Raw genomic sequence first — 12,769 nt, 5'->3', positions numbered from 1 at the left:
TCAAACATCCTCTTAATATTTACTTAATTACATTGAGAAACAAAATATCAAGTAAAAGAGTAAACTAGTTCAACTAGTTTTTGCCTAAAAACAAGAAGAGATCATGATTTGATTTTCATAGATACTGTACTTAAAAACTTTGCACTTTACAATTTGAAACATATAATTTGTGAGCCTGTATCTTCTTAAAAGAATGAGGTTTTGAAAAAAAAACCTTCTTAGCCTTTTATCGATTATGAATATCAAATTCTTGATGCCCTATATTTGATCCTTACAATCTCTTGACCCAAACCTTCAGAAATGGTAGAATTTGCTTTCGTACGGACTAAACTGAAATGATGATATACTTGAACCTTCACTTTGAGAAGGGCTGACATGCATTATTCACCTCAAGTAATAAGAAAATATGAAATAAATTGGCCACTTTTTACACTTAAACATTTTTGGAAATTTCCTTGAAAAAAACCCAATGTTAATATTTACAAAAATTTGACCATCAATACAAAATTTATGTTCACGGTATCGCCCTACAGACAAGAGAAAAGTTAATGATTGAACTATTTTTATCTGTGTATTGACATAAAATCAAATAAGCAAATAAGTTACCATTAATCTTCAATGAGATGATGCTTCAATATAAAATCCCTCCCTTTATAAATTTTTGTTTGCCTTTACAAAAAAAAAAAAACTTTCTGTACCAGGAGGGTCGAATCTGACTGGCATGAGCGCTTTACAAGAACCCACTGTTATTTTTATTATTACTATTAATATGGTTGTCGAATTCATGCTATTTACTTCAAATCATGATCTCTCTTCATTTGTAATCATTTAATCTACAATGAACGGTTAAAATGTCTTTTCAAGGAATATTGTACCATAGATGAATTGTTTAATAAGCTAAGCAACCTATTCTACTCAACAAGACAATTGACAGCTCACTGGGAGTGTATTTTAAGAGCAATATTTATCTGTAGAAGAAATATTTGAAGCTCATACATGTAGTTTGACTACAGTAATTGCAAAATGGAATCCCATATTACCAAGAGAAAAACATGTTTTGGTGATTGGTATACTTTAAGATCGAATATTAATATCACTTAGTGACCTCAACCTTTGATCCTATGGCCAATATCTAAAAAGGATCTGATCTAGTGAACTGGCCCATTGAAATACAATATAATTCTAAGTGACGTTTAAAGTCAGTTTGATTTTTCAAGTTTAGTAGAGATAAAGATTTGATGCTAACTACACAAAAATTAAGAATGCAAAAGCAAAATCATAAATATAAATATGCAGACTCAACTGTTTAGTGTGAGCCGATGAAAAAGTTATAAGGTATTCACCACTTATTTGCTGGAAATATTGCCTATCAACTACAGTGCCATGTTAAATTCTGTATTCTATAATACCTTTAAAACACTACAGAAGCATTAGTAAGAAACGGAAACATCAGTATTAAAATAAAAGTGAATTCCTACAAAGATCAAGCAGTAAGTACTACAGGTTTTAATCAAGGTTGATGTTTAGCTCCCTGTCAATTGCATAGATATGCTCCATAAAGGAATAACTACTATGTTTACATTCTTTTCTCACCGGTAACTGTCTGCCAATATAGTTGTAATAAAACAAAGGGCAAAATTGCATTAAACATGTCCCTACAATCTTGACAGTTTTTAAGTATTTTGTCAGCCTTTCCCTATCACCACTTGAAATCAAAGCAATGGCATTATTCACCAATCTTTCAGATTATCAGATTCTACTTGGGGGGGGGGGGGTGACTACTATATCTTATGTGTGAATCAAATATGTGAATATTATAACATTCATTTGAGTATTTGAGTATCAAGATTATCTTTTTGTATTAAAATGTTTTGGAGTTTTTGCTCAACACTATTTTTCAACTTACTGATAGGTCCAACAAAATCTGTTATTTTATAAAGTAACCCTTTTAAAGTAAAAGATATGAATATGTTTTGTTACAGATTAAAAATTATAAACTATTTCAATGTTAGATCTGCATCTCTACTGGAAATGTTGTCAATTAGTATATGTTATGATTGATAATGGCACCTGCAATTTCTCTTGTAATGTAAACTATGAATATGAATGATGGTGCCATATGTTTTTTTATGCATACAATTTATTTCAAGATGTTTAAGATTTGATACAGCCATTGTTGAATAAAACACAACATCCTAAAATGTGTGTATTGCCTGACTTGCTAGTTGCTAACATGTAATTGAAATAAGTCTCTCATTTTTAAATGTCTTAAAGACTAAGATGCATTTCACTTTGCTATTAACAACACCACTGCAAGGGATTTTTATGTCTTAGATATGTCGGATATTTGTTGCAAAAGGATATTAAAGAACATGGGATTAGTTGTATTTCTGAACTATCATTAGACAGAAATCTATTGACAGCAGTAACTTTAGTCATTGTAAATGTTGTTAAAAGTTTATTTGAATGCTTTGAGTGATTTCAGATTTGTAAAATTCATAACCCAATGGAACAACTAAAGTTACTGTACATCACAAAAATAGGACAGTGTATAAAGAGCATGTACAAATTTGGGAAAGTTTTGCAATGAGCAGAAACAATGTGATTCTGTATCTCTTTTAAATAAAGACAATTTCTTGGGAAATACTCCCTGTTTCATGAGTTGACTGACAATTGTTTATCAACAATCTCAATATTAGGATGTAAATCTTTAATAGTTGGTTGTTTGTAGAATGTTTTGTTTGTAAAACTGATAACTGATTGTAGATTAAAAGAAACATTTAAAATACTAAATCTTATTGAGTTAAATTGCAATTGAAATTTTTGAGACAAATTTACAAATGAAATAAATTGAGTTGAATCCGATTGGTGATACTCAGTCTCGACAAATTTCCAACTGACTTTGCTTCATAGAACAAGGAAAGACTGGCAAAATTATTAAAAAATAACCCAGAAGCGTAATCGCATCTGGATGGTCGAACGTCAATACTGATATACAGGGAATAATGATTTTTTTAGATTTTCTATATTCCAACTTCTTCTTAAGCAAGTTTTTCCTAACTTCCTAAGGAAGTTAATCTTCTGTTTTAATCCTTATAATCAAGTTTAAAGATTAAAGTCTTTTCAGTTCAATTAAATTCTTCACAAGGAAAGATGAAACTTTGCACATTGTAGGATGCCATCTGGATACACGAATCTCATCTTTGGGTAGTCATTATTCAGGTGATTTGGGTAATATGTTAAAGGGGCTTCATTGCACAATCCACTCATCATAAAGAGCATGTGGTACAATTTAGTGCAAGATGGATCCTACCACATATGGCAGCATCCTTCCCAAACTCTACCATGGGCAAGGATGTACCTTGATCAGGCTTCATCTACAGAGGTTCACAATGCTGCTACTACGAGAAGTGCGGTGAAGCTGTTCACATATGGATTAGAACAACAGCTCCTGCAGAACATGGGGATGGGCAATGTGAGCGTCATTCATTCCCATACTTGATAATGTATACACAAGGAGTTTCTTTGGGTGGTTAGCAGTAGCACCCATCTTGAGGCAACATATATGCATTTTCCTTGCGAGAGGCTTGAGTTTACACTTTCTCATTGAGCAATACTGACATGTTTCCCTTTATGAACAGCAGAGTAACTCAACAATGACACATGTCATTAACTGTGTTGGTCACTCTGCTAGCACCGACAAATGGATTACACATGGCGAAAGATGCAGAGAAGTACAGGCTTCGGTCATTGTCGTGTGGCCTTTGGCGTGCTTGATGAACTGCATATAAAATGGTCTCAGGAGATGCGAGTTGCTTGGCACATACAATACATTTCACTGTAGTAATTGATTACAGACATGGGCCTTCAAGTGAACAAGTTGATGCAGAGATGTGTTGACTTTGATTCTGAAAGATGCGGTCTTCTCCATGTAGGATGAACTGCACTGTAGATGGATGGCTTTTGTGAGACGCCAAGTTGCTCAGCAGTGTACAATGCAGGAATGAGATGATGCTCTGTCATGATGATGTCTCTAACGGATGATACTTGAGCGAATCAACATGATCGCCAGCCTCTGCTTACAGCTGTTGATCAGAAGCTAGCTGCAACCAAAACTGTACTATCTTGAGGATGAGACTTGAAGAGCTCTGAAGACCATGATCGTTGCAGAAGCTGTTCCTGTCACCTTGATGCTACTGATGAGATACAACCATGCTGCAGGGTAGTTAAGGGAGTTTGAAATCACTGCAAAGTTCTCGCTCAGATCAATTTATTATGTACAGAACACATAGGTCGGATTGATCGCTTAGAGACTTTGATGGTAAGCGCTTTATAAGTACCATTTTTATTATTATTATTATCAGCCTCTTCGTGTGAATGTTCATCAGTTCAGAGGCTCGCGGCGTCCAAGGTGAGGGTAAGACTTGGAGATCTCCGATGGTCACTCATTGTCGCCAACTGGCAGAAACTGTTCCTGGTAATTTCATATTGATGTCCTTGATGAAAAACACAGTCGGGAAGCAAGTGAAAAGTTTGCGATCACTGTCGATTCCTTTCGTATCGATTCATTAGGGATGTCATTAGTGGTGGTATTCTATGAGATTTCCTCCACTAAAAAATGACAGCCACATTTAGACCTTTGAAGTACATGTCAATAAACAGAACTCCTTGTGCAAATTTGCTTCTCATTCTTCTGTTGTGTGCATTGTAGTAGTAGACAATGGATGGAATCTCTTTGCACATTTCTAATGTTCAGGTCAAAGGTCAAGGTTCTTTCTGTTTCTCCTTTTGTAACTGTTTGGAGCTTCCATGGGCCCCTTCCAAGACAGCTCCTTACAAAATGATACGAGATCATATTTGGAAAGAACATGCATACATATATACACACAACCACACACACCCATTTCACCATGCAATAAAAGGTTTCCCACATAATGATGTTTGCATTTGAACAGACAATGCAGCAATTATCAATGATAAATAAATATACAGGGCACAGCTACATCAGATCCACACATCAAGGTACAACACTGATATTAAATACAATGTACTGCTTTCAAGGATAGTCATTTTGTAGAGGACAATTTCACAACAATGAGCAGAATGAATGATGCTGGAGGATACAGACAATATCAAATACCATGGGTTGGAGCTTCTTCTGTCTAACGGACAAACATTGTCAACCTTGATATCTTGCGATGGGAGAATCGTCGCCATCTGGTTGTCTGCCATTCCGTGTGGCTTTTCTCTGGAACTGGAGTGAACAGTGATGCCGTTCTGTCAAACGGACAAACATTGTCAACCTTGATATCTTGTGATGGGAGAATCATCGCCATCTGGTTGGAATCGGAGCGAGTTGTTATGCAGTGCTGTCAAACTTATACCAAGGATACATTGATGTGCGCAAGGTCAATCATTTGCCTGTTCAAAATGTAAGAACAATATTGAACGGTCACAGGAAAAAATTATATTTTTCATTTTGGGGGCTCCATTTCAAATTTTTTGGGAAATTTTCTGGGGCTGCTTTTTCAACTTTCTTGGGCTTTTTTTCTCCATTTCTGGGGCTCTTTTTTCTGGGGCTACTTTTTCATTAATTCATACAAGGATAGTTTGGTGGGTTTGTTAGTAGGCTTACTGGCTTATACATCTTTGATTAAGGTTTCAGGCTTCCTGCTTCATAATTGCCCATTAAGAAAGAAAGCATTTATCTAATTAAATAACTAAGTTTTACTGCATTGATTTGATGCAAGAACTGTAACATATTAGTAAAATTATTACCAATGTCCATGTTTTTAAATGACTGTCTGAATTCTTGTGAGACATTTTTATGATCATTATTATTGATGAGTGGAAGCTACACTGACTGACCTATGGAATCTCTGCTGGAAGATATGAGCATGTTCTGGATTGGTGTATCCAGCCGTGGCCTTCCGCTGCTGTTGATTCACCTTCAGGTACTAGAATATGCACAAGATAATAAAACAGGGGGGTGTTTCACAAAGATACTAAGTCGAAATTAACTCTAAGTTGGACTAAACAATTATGGAAAGCTGTTAGCATCTTTGAAAATATTTTGTAAAAGTTATATTCATTCATGTTTTCTTTTATCAAGGAGATTTCATGTTCTTGATGTGGAATTTATGAAAAGTCTAAAATTTTCGCTTTTGAACATATTTTATTTTCAGACTACTAATGGCTCTCCATAATGTTTAAGTCCAACTTAGCGTTAAAGATAAAGACCAGATATGGTCATGCGATAGCATTGTGAAAGAAACATTGTGGAATCGATCAGAAAAGGTTGATCATCTAGCATATAAGTATTGGTGTGTACTGCAAGGTTCTGGAATCATCAAAATGATAAGAAATTTGGCCCAGTCTTTGTAAAGTTACAAGCACTGTACACAGAAAGATGTATATGGGACTAAGCACACGTGCACGACACGTGCGTTTATCTCTCACAGTCCAATAGATAAACTAATTTACCAAATATATCAATTAGTAGGTGGTTTCCCAGCAAAATTTTTATCATATTAGTCAAAACATATTCTTTCACATGATTGGTAATAAAGAGCTTCCATTTCATTTTTTGAAATTTGGGCGTTTCCAATACTGGTCTTTACTTTAAGTTCGACTTAGGATCTTTGTGACCCCCCCCCCCCCCCCCCCCCCCCCCCCCCCCGGGTACTGTGCATTGGATATGAGCAACATCAAAGTATCCAGTGTTATTGCCATTATTCTTATTATGCAAGATGATCTTTTTTTCTTTCTATTTTTACAAAACTTGGATCAAAAAGTCTTGTAAGCTAGATAAACTTGCAGGAGGAGAGAGAGAGAGAGAGAGAGAGGCAGAAGCGGGAGTTCAAACGGCATAGGTGAAGGGGTGTGGTGTGTTGAATGGGTACCCTGTAGGATGCGAAAGTTAATTTGGTTAGATGAGCAAGTGTGCGCTATCAAAATTGATGCCTGGCTGGAATGCCTCCCAAGGAAGTGGAGAATGTGAATACGTTGTGTGCAGGTGAGTCTGAATCCGATGACCGGGGTAATAATACAGTCAAACCTGCTTTAGTGACCACCTGTCTACAAAGACCACCTGTCTACAAAGGCCACATTTGTTGTTTCCCTTGAAAATGGCTTCTCATTGAACCATGTACTAAAAGAACCTGTCTACAAAGACCATCTGTAAAGCGCTTTGAGAGGGCCTGCGATCCTGAAATGCGCTATATAAGAAGGAACTATTATTATTATTGCCAACTTACCATAATGGGACCGACGGACCGAAGCAGGTTACCGATCCTCTCCTTGGAGGTAGACGTTGACAATCCAAGGATGGCCACAGAGGTACCCTGGTTACTGAACATGGGTTGCTGCTGCTGGCCTCCCGGAGGTATGACTGTCCTCTGCTTGATGGGGGCTGGACCAGGGGGAGGTGCATCTCCTCCTCTGAAAGTGGTAGAGAGAGAGAGAGAGAGAGAGAGATGGGGGGGGGGGGGGGGGGGGGGGGGAGAGAGAGAGAGAGGGGGGGGGGGAGGGAGGGAGAGATAAAGATGAATGTATGTATATATATATATATAGAGAGAGAGAGAGAGAGAGAGAGAGAGATAGAGAGAGAGAGAGAGAGAGAGAGAGAAAGAGAGAGAGAAGGGAGACGAGATGGGAGGGAGATAAAGGTTGAGAGACAGAGAGAGGGAGCAAAGAGAGAGGCAAAAGAAAAAAAAAACAGTAAAACATGGGTAGTGTAGCTTGATTGATAGTATACAAATAATACACAGGTGTGAGTGTGTTATGGTCGATGCAGCGCATGAGGGTTTTCACTATGGTGCAATAAAATTCACGAGGCATAGCCGGGTGTATTTTGTGCCATTGTGAATACCAGAATAGCGCTGCATCGCCATAACTTCATGAACGACAACCTGTTTATTATTTGTTTCATAAAATGGGTCGGCAATCAAACTTAGGAAGGCGATAACACTGTTAACCTGCAGGCTTCATAACAATTAATACAGTGTGCACACAGACGATCACGACAGCAGTGGCCTCGTAAACAAACTGTGCATTGCATGGTGCAACTTCTCGTAAACATCCATTGAATTACATGCAGCGTGCATTATGCCTTTTGTTGCACTATTTTTGCACGGTTTATAGTGACTGTAAACAAATTATTCACACATTAAACCTAAGAGAGCACTTTGGTGCCACAGCAAAATACTGAAAATGAACCACATTCTAAATAATTTGTTCGAAAAAAAGACATCGCATTACATATCAGCACATGAATCCCATGTATTGATCATTGCTAGATTGAAAAAATAGTCAACTAACCAAAATAGGAATTTCTGGGTCATTATATAAAAAAATAACAAATCTATTTTTTTCTTCCCAACTTTCTCTCTCTCTTCATTTCTTAATTGACTGAATTTACCTGATAATTGTTCTTTGCACAGGCGGTGACTGCATCTCCTCATGATATTGCATATTCTGGTGTTGAGGCTGCTGCTGTTGGGGTGATGCAAGTCTATTGTGTACCCCACCCCTTCCCCCTCTATTACCCGTCCTCGCCCTCTCTGTAGGTTGCCCCTTCCTCCTCTCATACCACGATTACCCCTTGGGCTGCCTGGCATACCCCCCATCTGTGCCTGCATTCCACCCCTCGGTCCTTGCATGCCCCCTCTCTGGGGTTCCATACCCCTCTTTGTCCTGGCATGCCGCCTCTCTGTCCTTGCATGTTGCCTCTCCCTCTCATCATACCTCTACCAGAGGGGTCGTGACCTCTTCCAGCGTTCCCCCTCATCGCCCCCCTCCCCCGCATGTTGCCCCTTCCTTGTGGGGCACCCCGCATGGCACCTCTACCTCTCTGTCCTCCCCTGTACGGCCTACCACCCCCTCTGTTGTTCCCTTGATGGAAGTCCGGGTGCATGACCACTGTCCTATCCTGGGGTGGCCCATCCTGGTGGAACTGCTGGCCTCCAGGATGGGGTGTCTCTGGTCCCTGATGATATCCTTGGTGGGGACCTGGAGGCAGTGGTTGGTTGGGGGATGGTCCTTGCTGGAACGAGTCTTGCTGCTGGAATCCTTGCTGCTGCTGCTGCTGCTGGGGCGGGGGCATGAAACTGGGTTGATTTGGTGATCCTCTTCGACCTCGTCCTCGCGGCTGACCGCGACCTCTGCCTCTGAATTGACCTCTGACTAGACCCCCTGTTTGTTGTTGACCCTGAGTATATAATATGAAGAAATTAATCATTTCAAAAAGTTATTCCACATACAAACAACAAACTATACTACCAAAAAAAACTCTCCTTATCCGGTCTTAAATCCTTGGGAGCACTTTGTCCTGTCATATTTCCCATAGAAGCAAATTCATAACAGTTTGCAGGTACACATCCTTGTTAGATGTAACTGTGTGTCAGGACTGTATTAGGCTACATAGGCAACACAGTCTACTGCAATCCATAGACCCTGTACCAAAAGGTGGAGTACATGCACCCTCTTCCCCGCCTGGGAGATTGCCCAATCCTGGGTGGGGGGTTATATTGACAAGGATCAATTCAGGTTCTATTTTGACAAAGTGAAGTGAATGTTATCAACTTACCCTTCCCCTGTATGCTTGGCCACCCCCTCCTCTGTTTGGTGAGGGGGTCAGCATGGTCTGGGATCCCCCTAGGGTGGGGATGGGCTGCCCCTGGGGAGGGGCATTATCCGTTAACACCTGATTGATGATGAATATAATGGAAGACAAAGTTTAATGAAAAATAGCAAAATGGAAGTTCCAAAATGAATCATAACATATATTTGAGGAAAAAAATAGATGGATCTTCGACTGCATGCAGTCGAAAAATACTGCCTCCACCATGAAGCGATTTCACAAACCAAAAAGAAGCAATTTTTTCAAATTCAAGTTTGATTGTAATCCATGAACAGGATCTCAGAATATCGTGAATACAGAAATTGGCAGGAATTGGCAGGAATCCATCAATCAATCACCTCTTGAGAAAACGAGATTACGAGAACGGGTGGACAACCCGAAAACATAATGCCTCCGGCTACTTCGTAACAGAGGCATAAAAAGAGATAGTCAAATCTGCTCCAGTGACCAGCTGTTTGTATGACCACAGTACGGCCATCAGCTTATAGCGCCTGGCTGTTGAAAGATGGTCAATTATCTAATCTTGTTTTAATACTAAATTGATCTCTCCAACCATAATGACATTTGCATGCTATGTACCCTTTAAATCTGGGGTGGAGAGATGCAATGGAGATAAGAAATGCCTTACTAACTTAGACATTGCCTTGATTCTCCAACCTCTATAACATCTGCGCATCAGATATAGTGGTGCATGAGCGCAAGAGCCTGAACCATGGTATTCCAAAAGTTCAACTCATCAACATTCAAACAGCTGATGATCTTTTTTTTAATGTTTAATTAGTCTGTACACACTTGTTCATGTACTACCAACTCTTTCTTTTTTCTTTACTTTGTATAATTATCTATGGCCATTGAAGCCCAGCATTTTAAAGGCTGATGGCCTCTGCTGGCTCCTCCATATTCTTTGTATTGTTCATGTATTTGCTTTTATGTATAATGTATTGTTGACTGTATTTTTTTACGAGAATTGGAAACAAATGATGAAATTGGCAGATCAAGACCACTGGGGAATCTGAATCTGATAAAGCAGAGCCTAAGAGCAGTTGACCGATGGCACTCCGAAAGTTCAAATCATCAACGTTCAACCAGCTGATGATCCTTTCCAGACCAAGAATATAGGGGATTCCCAATTTGCTATCCAGGGCTTCAAGAGCGAGGGTCTGACCAAAGCATCTGACCATGTGTGTCGAATCACTGTCAGATCAGCTGATGAGCCTTTGCAAACCAAGGTTAACGAGGGATCTGGATCTGCTGCACAACTCCCCAAAATCGTAGGCATCGCATCCAGACCAAGACCATAGCGGAATCCCGATTTTGCTTTCCAGGGCTTCAAGAGCGAGAGTCTGAACAAAGCATCCGACCATGTGTGTCGAATCAGTCAGATCAGCTGATGAGCCTTTGCAAACCAAGGTTAACGAGGGATCTGGATCTGCTGCACAACTCCCCAAAATCGTAGGCTTCGCATCCAGACCAAGACCATAGCGGAATCCCGATTTTGCTTTCCAGGGCTTCAAGAGCGAGAGTCTGAACAAAGCATCCGACCATGTGTGTCGAATCAGTCAGATCAGCTGATGAGCCTTTGCAAACCAAGGTTAACGAGGGATCTGGATCTGCTGCACAACTCCCCAAAATCGTAGGCATCGCATCCAGACCAAGACCATAGCGGAATCCCGATTTTGCTTTCCAGGGCTTCAAGAGCGAGAGTCTGACCAAAGCATCCGACCATGTGTGTCGAATCATTCAGATCAGCTGATGGGCCTTTGCAAATCAAGGGTAACGAGGGATCTGGATCTGCTGCACAACTCCCCAAAATCGTAGGCTTCGCATCTGACCCAATCAAGATCAAGGAATGGGTCTGTGAGACCAAGCCTTCTGCCTGGACCATAGATTCTGTGAAGCAACCCAAGATCGAGGTTCCAAAACCTCTTGCTGATCCACTGAAGAGGCCATTCCAGCTTCCAGCGCCAAAGATCTTGAACTGGACCACCAAGCCTCTGGAAATCAAGCACTTTAAGCCTTCACCAAGACTTATCCTTACACAGCCTGTTGAGGTTGTTTATGTACTACCCACTCTTTCTTTTCTCTTTACTTTTTATAATTATCTGCAGCCATTGGAGCTCAGCCTTTGAAAGGCCAATGGCCTCTGCTGGCTCCTCCATGTTCTTTGTATTGTTTATATCTTTGCTTTTATGTATAATGTATTGTTGAAAGTGTTTTTTAGGAGAATTGGAAATACATGAATGAAATTTGCAGATCAAGTTTTTTGGGAATCCAAATCTGATACAGCAGAGCCTAAGAGCAGTTGCCAGACCAATGGCACTCTGAAAGTTCGACTCATCAACATTCAACAAGCTGATGATCCTTATCTGCAGATCATATCACTTGTGAAACAGGATCTGATAAAGCAGTGCCTAAGAGCAGTTGCCAGACCAATGGCACTCCGGAAGTTAGACTTATCAACGTTCAACAAGCTGATGATCCTTATTTGCAGATCATATCACTTGTGAAACAGGATCTGATAAAGCAGTGCCTAAGAGCAGTTGCCAGACCAATGGCACTCCGAAAGTTCGACTTATCAACGTTCAACCGGCTGATGATCCTTATTTGCGGATCAAGTCACTCGGGATTCAGGATCTGTTACAGCAGAGCCTAAGAGCAGTTGCCAGACCAATGGCACTTCGAAAGTTCGACTCATCAACGTTCAACCAGCTGATGATCCTTATTTGCAGATCAAGTCACTAGGGAATCAGGATCTGATACAGCAATGACTGAGCACAAAGGTCTGAACAACAACATTTCAAATGTTTGACTCATCAACGTTCAACCAGCTGATGATCCTTTCCAGACCAAGAATATAGGGGATTCCCGATTTGCTATCCAGGGCTTCAAGAGCGAGGGTCTGACCAAAGCATCTGACCATGTGTGTCGAATCACTGTCAGATCAGCTGATGAGCCTTTGCAAACCAAGGTTAACGAGGGATCTGGATCTGCTGCACAACTCCCCAAAATCATAGCATACATGCCAACATTTGAAAATCAGAAATCTGTACACTATGTGCGCGAAGCGCACATCACGAGCGCGAAGTCCTTTTAGCCGGGGTCCAGGGCCCGCTTTAGGGCCCTGGAAGC

At 40.1% G+C, this 12,769-nt stretch overlaps 2 protein-coding genes across 3 annotated transcripts in view; both read right to left on the bottom strand.

The window, feature by feature from the left end:
- Positions 1-1,040: 1,040 nt before the first annotated feature.
- Positions 1,041-8,585, bottom strand: LOC115926111 (RNA-binding protein 33-like). The gene is made up of 4 exons (XM_030990578.1): positions 8,420-8,585; positions 7,257-7,440; positions 5,869-5,957; positions 1,041-5,421 (listed from the first exon to the last, which is right to left on the bottom strand). The coding sequence occupies exons 1-4, from the start codon at positions 8,470-8,472 to the stop codon at positions 5,379-5,381; spliced, it is 369 nt and encodes a 122-aa protein (XP_030846438.1). The 5' UTR covers positions 8,473-8,585; the 3' UTR covers positions 1,041-5,378.
- LOC584001 (mediator of RNA polymerase II transcription subunit 12) overlaps positions 8,557-12,769 on the bottom strand; it is a 43,423-nt gene continuing 39,210 nt past the window's right edge. For both annotated transcript variants that reach the window (XM_030990576.1, XM_030990577.1), the window contains exons 17-18: positions 9,587-9,703; positions 8,557-9,208 (exon numbers count right to left, since the gene is read on the bottom strand). In XM_030990576.1, coding sequence (XP_030846436.1) covers positions 8,585-9,208; positions 9,587-9,703 — 741 coding nt within the window. In that variant the 3' untranslated portion in view covers positions 8,557-8,584. The remainder of the gene's footprint in view (positions 9,209-9,586; positions 9,704-12,769) is intronic.

This window comes from Strongylocentrotus purpuratus, unplaced genomic scaffold (genome assembly GCF_000002235.5).
Source record: "Strongylocentrotus purpuratus isolate Spur 01 unplaced genomic scaffold, Spur_5.0 spur5_scaffold_19, whole genome shotgun sequence".
Classification (NCBI taxonomy): domain Eukaryota; kingdom Metazoa; phylum Echinodermata; class Echinoidea; order Camarodonta; family Strongylocentrotidae; genus Strongylocentrotus; species Strongylocentrotus purpuratus.
This window is presented reverse-complemented; position numbering and strand designations above follow the sequence as displayed.